Source organism: Aythya marila (genome assembly GCF_965140915.1).
Source record: "Aythya marila genome assembly, chromosome: 10".
Taxonomy (NCBI): Eukaryota; Metazoa; Chordata; class Aves; order Anseriformes; family Anatidae; genus Aythya; species Aythya marila.
The window spans coordinates 17,497,356-17,511,191 of record NC_139051.1 but is presented as its reverse complement, the minus strand read 5'-3'; the positions used below and the strand labels follow the sequence as shown (position 1 = coordinate 17,511,191).

The following is a 13,836-nucleotide window of genomic DNA, read 5'->3' as shown; positions in this document are numbered from 1 at the left end:
TATCTTTGTTATCTATCCCCTTATCTATTTACCAATAAGTAAAATACTATCAAAGTCCACTTTGATGGAAGCACAAATGTTGCAACACCAACAGGAATGCACAGCATTATTCCTTTGAGGAAGAGTTGCCTATTTCCCTTAATAGCCAACGTTTCACTTTTTATTTTACTGTAAAACAGTTTGGGTGTTTTAATTTACAATCCTAAATTAAGACATCATATATTTGTGCTGCCAAATATAAAGTCAAATTAGTTTTCTGATTTGCTGGAGAGAAATAAAAAATTACCAAAGGCCAATTTTGGCCATCAACATAAAATATATATACACATACAATTACTTGTTCCTATATGAAATATGTAGGCGACTTTTCTTCCAAAAAGGAATTCATATCACAAAGACAATATTGGCAGTGCTAATTACTAGTCCTAAGGGCTGTGCATTTATATTACCAGCTTATAAATATATTTAAAAACCAGACAATTTCCTCATGTGAAACCAAAACAATTCCTAGATGAGCCTGCAAGAGCCTAATAACCATACAAGGTCTGAATTAAGCACATGGCTAATTAATATTCATTACATGTACAGTGTAGCATGTGTTTCCAATTCCATTTTGATGTAATGGTGCAGTTTGAATAGCACTCTGCAGCAAACAGATATTTTCTGGTTTTCAACTCAACATAGATGTTTCTATTTCTGTTTTATAGTGAATAGACCTTAAACATAACTAAACCAAATCTCATTGCCTTCTTTATATACATTGTAAAAATAAATGTTTTCTTAATTATTTAAAACTGTAATATGAATTATATGCTATAATTAGTTTTTTAAACATTTTATATTTGACCTGCCATAAAGTATCCAATATGAGGTGTTTCAGAATTATTGGCTGTCCAGTTTGACTTCTGTCTGAACAAAAATCTGGCCAAACTCCCCATAACAGATGGTAAAAAGATGTGGGTTTTTTTTGTTTTTCTTAACAATAAATATGGCAAGAAAAGCGTTAAAAAAATAAACCCTCAGAATGACTTTTTATTTTCCCTGAGATTCAGCACTGCTAAGGATTATGAAATAGATTGCAGCTTTCTGATTATGTTTTCTTTTTTTTTCCTATCAAGATTTTTTACTGCAGTGGCACCAATACATTAGTAACAGCAGGTTACTTTAACATTTTATTTCTACTTCCTGAAACTGTATGTGAGGTCAGAGAAGAAATACGGCCTGGTACAACCCTTGATTTTAATATTAAAATAGTGACTTATGATAAGAGTAGAGAAAAGGATTGGAGAATGGAGACTGTACAGGTGAATGGAAAAAAAATAAAATGCTTTAATATTGCTGTTTTTTTCCTTACATGTTCCAGTTAAATTTTAATTAATATTGCCCGACAATTTTATTGAAAAAAATATATATTTTCTTTCATGAAAGAACATAGGAGGTGGGAATGTAGTGAAATAAAGGGAAATTACTGAGGGAAAAGCTGTAATATGACTCAACCAGCAATGAGTTCAAAAGCCTTACACCATTTTATATAGTTTGAATCAGTCTGAGATGAATGTTTCTGTTTCAAAAAGTGTTTCATTAAAGCAGCTACAGTTTTACACAAAAGAATGGCATCTTTGTTTATTTACCTTTTATTGCCTTCTAAAGACTCAGTACAAATGATCACCAGAGTATGAAAGAAGCAAAAGAAGTAGAAGAACCACTGGCATGCTTGGTGAAAACTCAGTTCACAGAGATTTGCAGTTTTTCCCTGCTTTCTCCCCTGCCCCCAAGTGGTTTGCACTGGATGAAAGGGAGAGTTACATAGGTTACAATTTGGGGGAAAATACATGAATGTATGAGCACAAGAGGAACTACAAAAAATTAAAAGGTAAAAAACAAATTCTGTAAGAGTAAATGCAAAAGAGGCTAGTCAATGGTGTTAAAAAAAAAATAAATTAAACTTAAGTAGTATATTATTTCAATTCATCAACTAATAAAACTGATATTGAAATAATCTTACCACCCATTCTGGAAATTCAATTAAAATGCTATCTGATACCAAGCTGCCTGATTATTTTTCAAGTCATAAAGTTCCCTGAGAATTTCATCAGAAGGAAAAATCATATGAATGAGCTTCAACACAATCAGATGTTACAGCACCTTTGAACAATGTATGGCAATGCAATACTGACATAGGGATTAGTTTCTCTAGATGTAACATTCACTGAGTAGAAATATGCAAATATATATACATCTTTATCTCAGACATGGAGAATACTAGCATTCAAAAGTTCAAACAAAAGACAAATCAGTTCAGACATTAATAAGCAATGTAGAACAACAAAAAAAAAAAATAAGGGAGGAGGGGGAAAAACACTCAAATATTTCTTATATTATGTTAACAAGCAAAATGTGCCATATAAACTCATACAGACATTTTCTTGTTTGTGTTCTATTACTGAATTTCTGTTCAACGAGTTGTTCAAGACAGTAGTTTGCAATTTAACAGGTAGATCTTGAAAGAACTTTTCTCTAGAAATGATGATACTACATAAAAATTTCAATCTCAAACAGAAATTCTTGGTCCAAATTATAGGAAATTTTCCTTGTTCTATGTATTACAATTTAGAAATGCATTAAAAAGCCCACTTTTTCAATAAAATAGTGACTAGTAGCTGATAAAATAATGAAAAACAATATATTTTGTGCAGAAAAATATGAAACAGCTTTAATCTTGGCCATTCTCAGGGAAACAGATATAAAACTCACTATTATTTAGAAAAAACGTATTGAAAAACAAAAGTTGTAATTCTGCTCCACCTGTTCCAAAGAATCCCCAAGGCATAAAATTCTTCTTTTGCATTAGAAAAATATAAATTTTATAAAGTTGTATATTTTCCTGACAAATCCATTAACAAAAACATCTTCCCAAAGTATTGGTTATCCAATACTTAGCTCTGCTGCTCCAGATAAATAACCATTCTCCTTTGGCTCTCCAAAATGTCTATGTAGCAAACGTTCTAAATATGTACCTGTGGTGATAGCTCTTTTCCTAAGTGTCATATGTGACAAAAGGAGAGTAAATTCTGTGAGTTTATAGTCTAAAGGGAACAAGGAAGAGAACTTGGAAAGCCTTAGATGCACCTACAACAATGAAGTGTTAGTCAGTCTCAAGACAGACACACAGCAATTACACCTTGGGGACCTTAAATAAACAAATAATGTATTTTATCATGATGTTGCAATAGTAATTGATGCACTTTAATCACAGCTGTGTGATAGATGTGGAATGGCAAGATCAGGATTATCCACTAAAAATAATTGATGTCTTTATACTTGTTTATTTAATCAGCAAATAAACTCCTTCTAGTTTCTCAGTGCTGAAAATATTTCCCTTTGAAAAAAATATATACTCAGGAAAGAATTTCTGTTTAGAAAGCATAAGAAAGAAAAAAACGTGTGCAGTGTAAGAAATGATGTCTTTTTTGGTTCGTGTATATCCTGCATACGCAGGCACAGATATAATCACAGTTGTATGTTCATCTATAAGTAGAAAACTATGTTATTTACACGCTCAGGAACAGTTCTGGGAAAACAGTGACAGTGATGCACCCTATTCCTATGTGTCTTCAAAAACTATTGAGGATAAAGGTGTTCACTTAGACCTAAAATCTCTAGAATAATTTTGTTCTAAGAAAAAATAAAGTAAGTGAGGATTATGAGTGCCACTTTCATGACTACATTTATATGTATAAAAGACTGCGAATCAAATTATGTCAGCTCAGGTATATGAAGAAGATACAAATCATAAACACCCTGATTTTAGATGAAGTTCCTCAGTTACAGGTACATCATCAACACAGATAATAGACACTTGAAACATAACATAAAGAATTGGTTTGAAACAAACCATAAAAGTTCCCCTTGCACGTTAACAGTTGTTGTGTGTCTTTATAACCATTTAATCTCTTTAATATTTATCTGAAGCTGATTAGCTGAAAATGACTACCTTCAAATAGGAAAATCTTCCAGTTAACCACCAAAATGTTTTCAAGTGGTCACCAAGTCTCACCCCTCTAAAAGCTTCCAACATTTATTTATTTATTTTTAATGCACAGTAAAGGGAAGAAATAGGTCATGTGTGTTTACAGTTCCTATTTTACAGAGACATTAAGTTAATTTAGTATTGGTATTTGCACGTACCATTTCCTTATGATTTGGATAGAACGTTTGCTCAATTAAAGGGAACTTCTCTGGACCTAGAGATTTGTAGACAGACACCAGCTGGGCAAACTGTAAAACAAGGGAAAACAAAACAAAATCTTAGGAGAGAAATCACATTCTACTGAAATGTTCTCATGCTGTTGTGTTGCTTCTTTTCCATGTTCAATAATTAGCATAAAATACACTTAAACATTGTACACTTCTCTCTCCCTCTCTCTCTCATACACATCTTTTTAATTCACCCAAGCTACGACATATAAAAAAACAAACAGCAATACTTCTAAGAGTCAATCCTCACACTGACAGAAAATACAATAAATCGGAATACTGATTTTCAGATACATCATATTTTCCATATTTTAAGCTGATTTTGTGATAAAACCATTATAACACTGCATTTCTACCATCTTCAATCTTAAGATAAGATATATTCCACATTAATTTAGCCTCTGGCATCTTACCGACATTGAAATGCTATTTTGCAAAATTGGGAAACAGACAAGATGAAGAGAAATCAAGACTTGATTTCTGAGGCTCCAGCCACGTGCCATAGCCACATAACCATTCTATCACTGCCTCCAGTCAACAATGTTAATAATTTAAATAGTTAGGTTATTGGCAGTTTTACTAACATTTTATTAACATTTCATCTTTCTGGTCTTTTTCCCCAACACATATCCTCGCTATCTATAATGTAGAAAGTAGTAAAAACACAGAAAGCAAAGCAACATCTAAACACAAAGACACAATCTTTTTTAAAATAGGAATGTATTCAAGGGCTGTCCTCTTTAGTGAACTGATCAACTCTTCTGTTATAGCAGTTTAAAAACCAAGTCACACTTGAAATCACAGCTTAGCAAATGATTTTTCTAGGGAGCAAGACTACTGGCAGTCAGAAGACCACTATTGTTTCAAGACTCCAAAGCTCTGGCTTGTACATGCCCATGATGTGTTTAATTGTCATTATGCCAACATGAGACATAAACAAATTAGCACAACAGTTTGAACAGTGGGATTTGCTGGTTACAAACAGGAAAAAAGCAAAGAACAATACAACTCTGTCCATGATATGGTTTGATCCAATACCTACTCTGTTAATGTAATTGAGAGTACAGGGCTAGCAAGAAGCATTTAAACGGAAAAAATAAATAAATAAATAAATGATGAAAGCTTTGCATTGCATATCCAGCTGGCATAGAGATTTTATTTAATTTAGTGGTGTTTACTTAGGTTTGGTAAAACACATATTTAAATTTTGAAGGCCAGTGGAAAATACCTTAATGATGAGTAGTTTTCACCAGAAACCTAAGAACTTCTAGCTGGACAGTGTACCGTACAAAACAGACCTCAAGGAAAGGAAATATTATCACAGCTACCAAAATAAGGTGGTTTGCGAACAGAATTCCTGACAACTTACTCCTGTTCTTATCCAAGATCCAAATTTAAAATTTCAAAAGGAAATACTGCCTATGAAATATGTGATTTTTACCAAACTATCTTGTTAAAATAGATCTATTCAGTAGTAAATCTATCTTTAAAATACTTTAAAAAATTCATGGAATCTCCTGTGATTCTTTCCTGATCTTTTTCCATTTTCACTGAAAGCAAACAAAAGAGTGAGAAAGTGACACTCTGTGGGGATTATGACATTTGCTGAAGAGGTAAGAAAGCTCTATTTCAGATCAATACCGCTGAATGTCTATTTACTTAAAATAGTACCACCCACCTGTAACATATTGCCTGAAGTACCCTATAATCCAGTAATTAAGCTATGAAATTGCACATTGGAAAAGTAGGTTTAAATTTCCTGAGGTAAAGGAGAGAACCAAAAAAAAATCATTAGTTACACAGACAGAAGCAAAAGACCACTTCTGAAAATTCTGCTCTGTATGGACAGTTCAGGAGCTACACAGGCCTTACAAATATGTGGAAATGGAATACCACCCTCCGCCTTTTCTGCTTTTCTATCCAGACTAGGTTTTAAAGGTCTGCTGAAAACTACCCTAACAAGTCTGATATGACTTTTTAAAGACCTTCTCCAAGAAGAAGAAAAGAAAAAGTATAGAATACATTAAGTTAACCCAATTAATGTTCTGCTTTTATTATGTTTTGAAGATCATTTTACTGCACTAACTAATCTATCTTTAAGTTATGCCTTTAAATCACAGTAAGATTCATCAAATCCTTACCTGAGCAAGAACTTTTCAGATGATAAGCTACTGAATTATTATCTAATCCTATGCTGAATGTTTTCAGATACAGGATGTTTATGAAATAGAAAACACTGGCAGAGCTACACAATATCTAAGTAAAGTATTTCATATGTATGCCAAGAACCCTGTTTGTTGTTGATGTTGTTGTTGTTTTTACCAATTATATAACAATACAATTTCATAGTGCCTAATGTTTCAGCAGGAGACTTTTCAACATCTATGGGAAAAATAAAAAGAAATATTTTTTCATTTTCAAATTTAATAACTTTGTTATTTTCATCTCTAGGAGGGTGATTCTCAGGTACATATAGTTATGCTTTTCAGATTTTTTTTAAAGGATAATACTTGGATTTTGTAGCATTCCTTGTAATTTCAACTCTCCTTATTTTAAAAGTTTTCATATTGGCCTGCATATTGTGCCTCCAAAAAAGGATAGGATAGGAACAGCTGCACTTTTTCTCTCAATTAAGCATGGTATAGATAAGAAGAAATAATTAGTCAAAAACATGGTTAGTGACTTAGTGACTTTTTAACGAAGTGAAACGCTTAGTCTTTTTGACTTCATATAAAAGCTTTATGGGGTTTCATTACACTAAGAATGGAACACTATACCTTTGACTGCATATATTGTACTGTACCAAATCAGTGAACACTTATAAAAAACCCACTCTGTTAACTTCCTAAAGATTGAGTAATTACTTCAATTATCACTTTAGATGAGTTTAAAATGTACCTAATTGCAAGCATGTCATCCCTGAAATGCTCATATTTTTTCCTGAACAAACTGGCGAAACTCTTCCCTTAAAAATAATTAGATATATTTACAACAGGTTATTCCAGATGGTGCTTTTTGTTACTTTTAATTCCAGAAATTTTCTAGTCTCTCTTGCCAGATTGAAGGATATATAGCATTGTCCGTCCCAGTTCCTGGTACGCTGAATAAAATATTGATGCAACAAACTACTTCACATTGGCCTGTACAGTTGTTGCCTAGTAGGGAAGTACCCCTTGGCTACGTATTATAAGACCTTTTCTGTCAGAGATTTTCCTTCATTGCGAGTATTCACTATCTGTGCCTTTTACAAGGCTTATTTCTACTAACAGTGGAAGAACTCCAACCCGCCATCTAATACTGCATGATCACTTAAGTGATCACAAAATTCCCTGGACTCACAAGTCCAGATGAGTTGGGATTCTCTAGCAGTAGAGAAACAGGAAAACTTCTATGTGAACTCTTTTTGAATCCCTCTGTTGTAAAAAATCATCCTTTTACTTGAGATTTAACTTTGCTGAGATGTAAACACTTCTGTATTCTCATGATAAATTTACCTTTTACCTAATATATTAAACATGATACTAAATATATCAATGCCTGTGGGTGAAGTTACTAAAATAAAATTTCAAAGTTTCTAATATGATATTAATAGTCATTATTGCTGCCAGTTTTCTGTGAGCATGTATTACCTAAAAGTAGATGATGCAGGACAGTTTGAAGATTGGGTTGCTATGTTGATCAAATGTTAAGACACAATAAAATTTTCATGCTACTGTATACTTAGAATCATAGAATCGTTTAGGTTGGAAAAGACCTCTAAGATCATCTAGTCCAACCTGTACCCTAGTACTGCCAAGTCCACCATTAAGCCATGTCACTAAGCTCTACATCTACACGTTTTTGAATACCTCCAGAGCTGGTGACTCAACTATTTCCCTGGGCAGCCTGTTCCAATACTTCACAACCCTTTCAGTGAAGAAGTTTTTCCTAATAACCAACCTAAACCTCCCCTGGTGCAACTTAAGGACATTTCCTCCTTGGTGCTTGGGAGAAAAGCCTGATCCCCACATTGCTATAGCCTCCTTTAAGGTAATCACAGAGCTTGTTAAAGTCTCCCCAAGCCTTCTTTTCTCAAGGCTAAAAGAAAACAGGTTCCTTGGCTGCCCCTTATAAGATTTGTTCTCTAGACCCTTCTCCAGCTTCCAGTGTTCTTTGGACACTCTCCAGTGGCACTTTAGTGTCCTTCTTGTAGTGAGTGCCTCAAAACTTAACACAGTATTTGAGCAACATCTTCACCAGAGCTGAGTACAGAGGGAGAATCAGTTCCCTCCCACACTATTTCTGTTATAAGCCAGGATACTGTTGGCCTTCTTGGCCACCTGAGCAAAAAATCTTAACTCATTCTGTTGTAAGACTAAGCATTGATGAAAAATAGCTTCCCAAGGAAATGCTGTAGAGGTTGCTAGTATTTCTCTATGAACTGCACACCTGAGTAAGCGATGCCTGAACATACACACCACTACATGTGAGCATGGATGGGACTGCTGCAATTGGATTTTCCCTTTCAGTACAGAAAAGCTCCATTTTCCCTATAATGACATGCAGATATCTCTTGCGGGGTTTGAATCTTGAATACAAGCTGGTTTACATTATAGGCTGATTTACATTACATTTCTATTAGAGGAAGTTATTAGAGAAAATGACACATGGAAGGTTTTTCTTTGTTTTTTAATCCTCCTTCACACAGCACTTTGAAAAATGTTCTAAAACCATTTTTAGGCTGAGGCTTAGAAACATGGCTGGTCATTCCAGGAAAAAAATATTGCCTCATAAGAGACATTCAAAAGTTAAAAGGCTCAGCATCACTAGTACAAACATATCAGGGTCCTTGTTGGCCAGCAGACTGAGAAACAAACACTTGTAAACACTTCAGAGGGAAAATAAATTAAGTAACTGTGTGGAAGTGCCTGGAAGGGTATATCTGACACATGCACTCTGTGGGAGTGAATTTAACAAAGATTTTTCACCATGCTTTATTTTTACAGTTTCGTGTTGATACTTTCTTGTACTGATTTTTTAAATTATTACCTAAGTAGTATCTGCGTTTCTTTATGCTCTTCATAATATTGGTTCTTTGTTATGACTGGCCAACATTTCTTCTATTATGATTTAGCAAACATTGAATACTTTTCCAGAAGGCCGGGTATATCCACATTTGATTTGCTATTTGATACTTAACATAAGAATCAAGGAGAAGAGTCTGCTGACGGTAACTTAAGTACTTCTTTCTGTCAGCAGGATCTGACAGACAACTTAATGAAAGTATTCAAACTTTCAAAGTGAATTCAAAGTTTGACATGGCAACGTAACAATGAAACATTGCCTACAAATCAGTTTGGGCATATTAACAGAATACATAAAAGATGGGAACTGACAAAAGAACTTGATGTTCCTCCAGTAGTTTTCCATTATTACTATTCAAAGCCAAAGAATACAGTTGGACTATGAATGGAAAGATAAGTTATAGGGAACCCGCATCACAATTCAAGCAGTAATTTTATAACACAGATGAGTTGTTTCCCAACCCTTTTGTAGCCGAGCCTCACATGTAAACATTGGTGATGATCTCTGCCTCACCAAGTTGAGGTGCCCTCCCCCACTATCTTGTCTTCGAGTCCTGGTGCTTGACCCATCACTCTGGGACTAATGGTATCACTTCCTTCCTTCCTTCCCTCCCCCCTTGACTGTAGCTGATACTTCCTCAGCTCCTTTATCTCCAGCTCCCTCCTTACCCTCTGGGGTGTCTGTCTGCATCTACTGAGATGAAGCTGTTAAGGCTGCGTGGTTTGTGTTGACCCTTCCCTGAAACATTTGGGTGTCTCCACTCTACATTACCCAGAATTTCTGAAGGCATTTATTTGGCTTCTGCACCTCTTCTACAGTTTGAGTACCTCTCTTCTGAGCAGTACATCTCTCCAGTTGTAATCATGGCTGCAAATAACTGCAGGAATAGTTTCACATCTGACAAGATGTACAAGTTATTAGGAATTTCTACAAGACACACACACAAGAAACTCACACCCTTAGAAAAACTTCAGAGCTCTCACGTACGAACTATCAGTGCACCCACGAGACGAAAAAAAATAAATTATCCAACGATTAGAAAAGCAGGATGTTACCAAAAAAAAAAAAAAAAAAAAAAAAAAGGAAAGAAAAAAAGAAAAAGGATCACTGACAGACAGAAAAATATTTCATCTTGGCTTGCAAAGTTGGGTAGCAAGGCATCTGGCAATAAGAACCACCTTGGCTGATGAAAGAAGAGGTGACAAAATGTGTAAACAGTGAGGAAAGTGAGAATTAAAGGAGACTTGAGGATTAAAAAGAAATAATAATAGCTATGAGCATAAAACAGAAACAGATCTAGGCATGTTTGTTAGAAAAGAATTAGCAAAAAGTCATACCATAAGGTCTAGATCAAGAGCCATTCTGGAACTTTTTATTTTAAAATGAAAATTTACAGAGATAAACAAGATTTTATTGAACTAAGTCATTCAAATAAAAGCTATGAGAACTCTTTCTTGGGTGCACTTGGCAGCAATAAGAATGTGTAGTAGATTCCACTATAATGGGAACATCGAGTTCAGTGTCCTGTTCAAGGAAACATTTGTGCACCTGTTTATTTTAATAGGACTTGGGCGTATGCTTAAACACTTTTCAGAAGGGGTTGAGTCTTGCTACAATAAAGGTTTTATTGTGTAGTATGGTTGTTTTTTTGTTGATGATGATTGTTTTTCTTCCCTAAGATGCTAAGATCCTGAGATTTTCCAGTTAAAATAGTTACTTTAAAAAAAAAAATAAAATATTGAATTCACTGAAACTTCACAGTAGAATATGAAGAAATCTATTCTGTAATGCAAACTCAGTTTTGCATATATAGCTTTCCCATGTCATTGATAAGGATTCATGTAGTTAAATTTTGTGCAGGTCTTCAGGTGTCTTGATATGAAGATATTTTCAGAAATAATGCATTATTTATGTGTGCAACTGTTGAAAAAGTAAACCTCATTTTAAAACTGCCTAAATATATAAATTACTTTTTTTTTTTTTTTCTTCTCTTTCTCAAGATGAGAAACACAAGCATGTGTTATACAACTTTGTTTACAGAATTCAAACTCAGTCAAATTGGGCTTCTTACATGGACTTTCCTGACCTGAGATGCTTCCTGTTGCATCTCAGCAAGATGAGGAAAATCAATAAACTTTTTTTTCAAATTATCCCTTGACAAAGCTCAATGATAGAATGCCATCCCCCAGGCAGGACTGGCAAACATGATCTCTTTCAAGTACAGCACATAAAGTCACAGGACTTCTCTGAGGTGGCCAGCATCCAAACTATGCTATGCTCTGTTGCAGTTTGAACAGTAAACTAGAGAAGAAACTATTTCATAGTTTCTAGACTTCACAAAAATTTATAAATAGTTTCATAGTTACTAGACTTTGTAAAACCAATGAGAACAAGTCCACTTTGCATCCCTTTCAGATGTGAACTGGAGCTAAGAATAGAAACTCAACATAAAGGAATGACCACGAGGAAATCAGATAGCAATAGTAGCACTGGTGGAATATTTGAAGATAATGTGGGACAGTTATGCTTGTGTAGAGGGAGGGAGGGAACAGGAAGGAGTGGGGATTGTGGCAAGGGAGGCAGCACAATGGAAGGGAGTTTCCCAGATGGCTCACAAATTCCTTGCAAGAACGGGCTTCTAGCCCCCAGATTTTCCCCATGCCTGAGTGACCATGTCCATATATGAAAAACAGATATAATCTCTGCCTAGTTTTTGGCTAGTTTATCATCTAAGGTACTTTAATTGGGAATATATCACACAGGTTTGCTTTTCAAATAAATATTAAGACTGGTCTTCAATTATTGGTATTTGACTTAAGCAAGAACAAAAGCGGGTTTTTGAATTTCAACTCTATACAAGGAACAGCAGATATACAAGGGATACAAACACCAGCTTCACAGTCCTGGTTTTCAGATTAATTTTAAAACCTTTATTTAAACATAGCTTCTTTCAGAATAAGCTAAGAAATGATTAAAAGTCTGTTTCAATTTTCTGCCACTGGAAATGTTCAAGGCAATGAAAGTCTGCAATGGATGTCAAGACCTCCCACTGCTGCTCTTTAGTGCAGAGAAGAGCAGGGCAAAGTGACAACAACCTACCATAAAAATTCAGCAATGAAGTAAAAAATCTGAACCTACTCCTGCATTAAAATAGTACTTCATGAGAGTAAATGCTTCTCAAAGGGAAAAGTATATACTCAGTTTATATATAAAGTACTTCATAGTTCAGGCAAGGATCGATGAATACAGAACTGTAAGAGTTACGTGCTGTTTGGAACAGAAGTCAAATCACCACTACACTTTACTATATTCATTATTTAAGGGTCTCTGCTGTTTTCAAGGAATTTCAAGGGAGCTTACTTATTTTAGGAAAGCAAAATTAAGCAAGACCATAATATTCCATTTTTATTGCAGGAATAAACTTAAATATCTCTATAAGTAGGTACCTAGAGGAAATCACACTGTTGTGTATGTATGTAGATTTCTGTTACATATTTAAATAAATAATTATGTACTTTGCTTCAATGTAGTGTTCAAAGTTGCTAGTAAATTACTTTTGACCAAAGAGTTTAAAATGCTTTTACTTTCCTTCTGACACAGTTTTGTGAATTTACTTTCAGCTCTTGCACTACAAATCCATCAACATGTTTTGCTTTAACTGGCAGACTGAGCAAAGAGGCCAAAATCTTCATTGGCTGATGGAGAATTAAACTACAGTTTTTACATTTAATGTTCTGCTTGGATCAGGGCTGGAAGAATACCACATGTGGACAGTTTGTTCTCTGGCTGTCCTATGGAATACCCTTTATATGAATAAGAGACACAGAAAATGGTTTTAAAACACCTCCTCCCTTTGTGTAAATGTTTGCAAATAGGTAAATTGAATTTGCTGAGGAGATGTCACACATTATGACATGAAGCTCTTCAGACTTTGCCAGTCATACGATTGTGCCTAGTGCCTGAAAAAACAATTCTTCAATGCCTGGGAAAGAGAAGGGCAGCACCTGACTTGCAGTCCTGAAGTGAAAGAAAGGAGCTGTTTTTTTTTTGCTGTATTAGCTTCCTAAAGTGTAAAGGTAGGAAAAGTGTGGGTGGGATCTACGTATTTCCATATTCTGGCTGTCCACTGTCCCCATCATTTTCTATCAGGTAGATCAATCTTGCCAGAATGGTTGAAACAAGAAAGTTTAGTGCTGGTTCCGGGTTTCATTTCATGAAATATATAAAATTAAGTATAGCACAGGTCTGAACATTTCTAAGATTTATAATGTATAAGAGATATTAAATTTTAATATCCCTAAACTTCTTCCCAAATTTGTGTTGAACCCAATTTTAGGGACACATTTTTTAGCTCTGACCTTCAATTAAAAAATCCCTCTGGGATATAGAGAAATACAACAACCAGATTCTAAACCATTGTTCAGCATTACTGTACATATCTTACTCTTGTTAGTGAGCACAGAATTTTCTTACAGTGCAACAATTTTTGGGGAAATTTTTATGTTCTTTCACTAA

The 13,836-nt window shown here is 34.6% G+C and overlaps 1 protein-coding gene across 2 annotated transcripts in view; it reads right to left on the bottom strand.

The window, feature by feature from the left end:
* SYN2 (synapsin II) overlaps positions 1 to 13,836 on the bottom strand; it is a 180,722-nt gene that overhangs the window by 86,449 nt on the left and 80,437 nt on the right. For both annotated transcript variants that reach the window (XM_082768170.1, XM_082768171.1), the window contains exon 5: positions 4,189 to 4,278. In XM_082768170.1, coding sequence (XP_082624296.1) covers positions 4,189 to 4,278 — 90 coding nt within the window. The remainder of the gene's footprint in view (positions 1 to 4,188; positions 4,279 to 13,836) is intronic.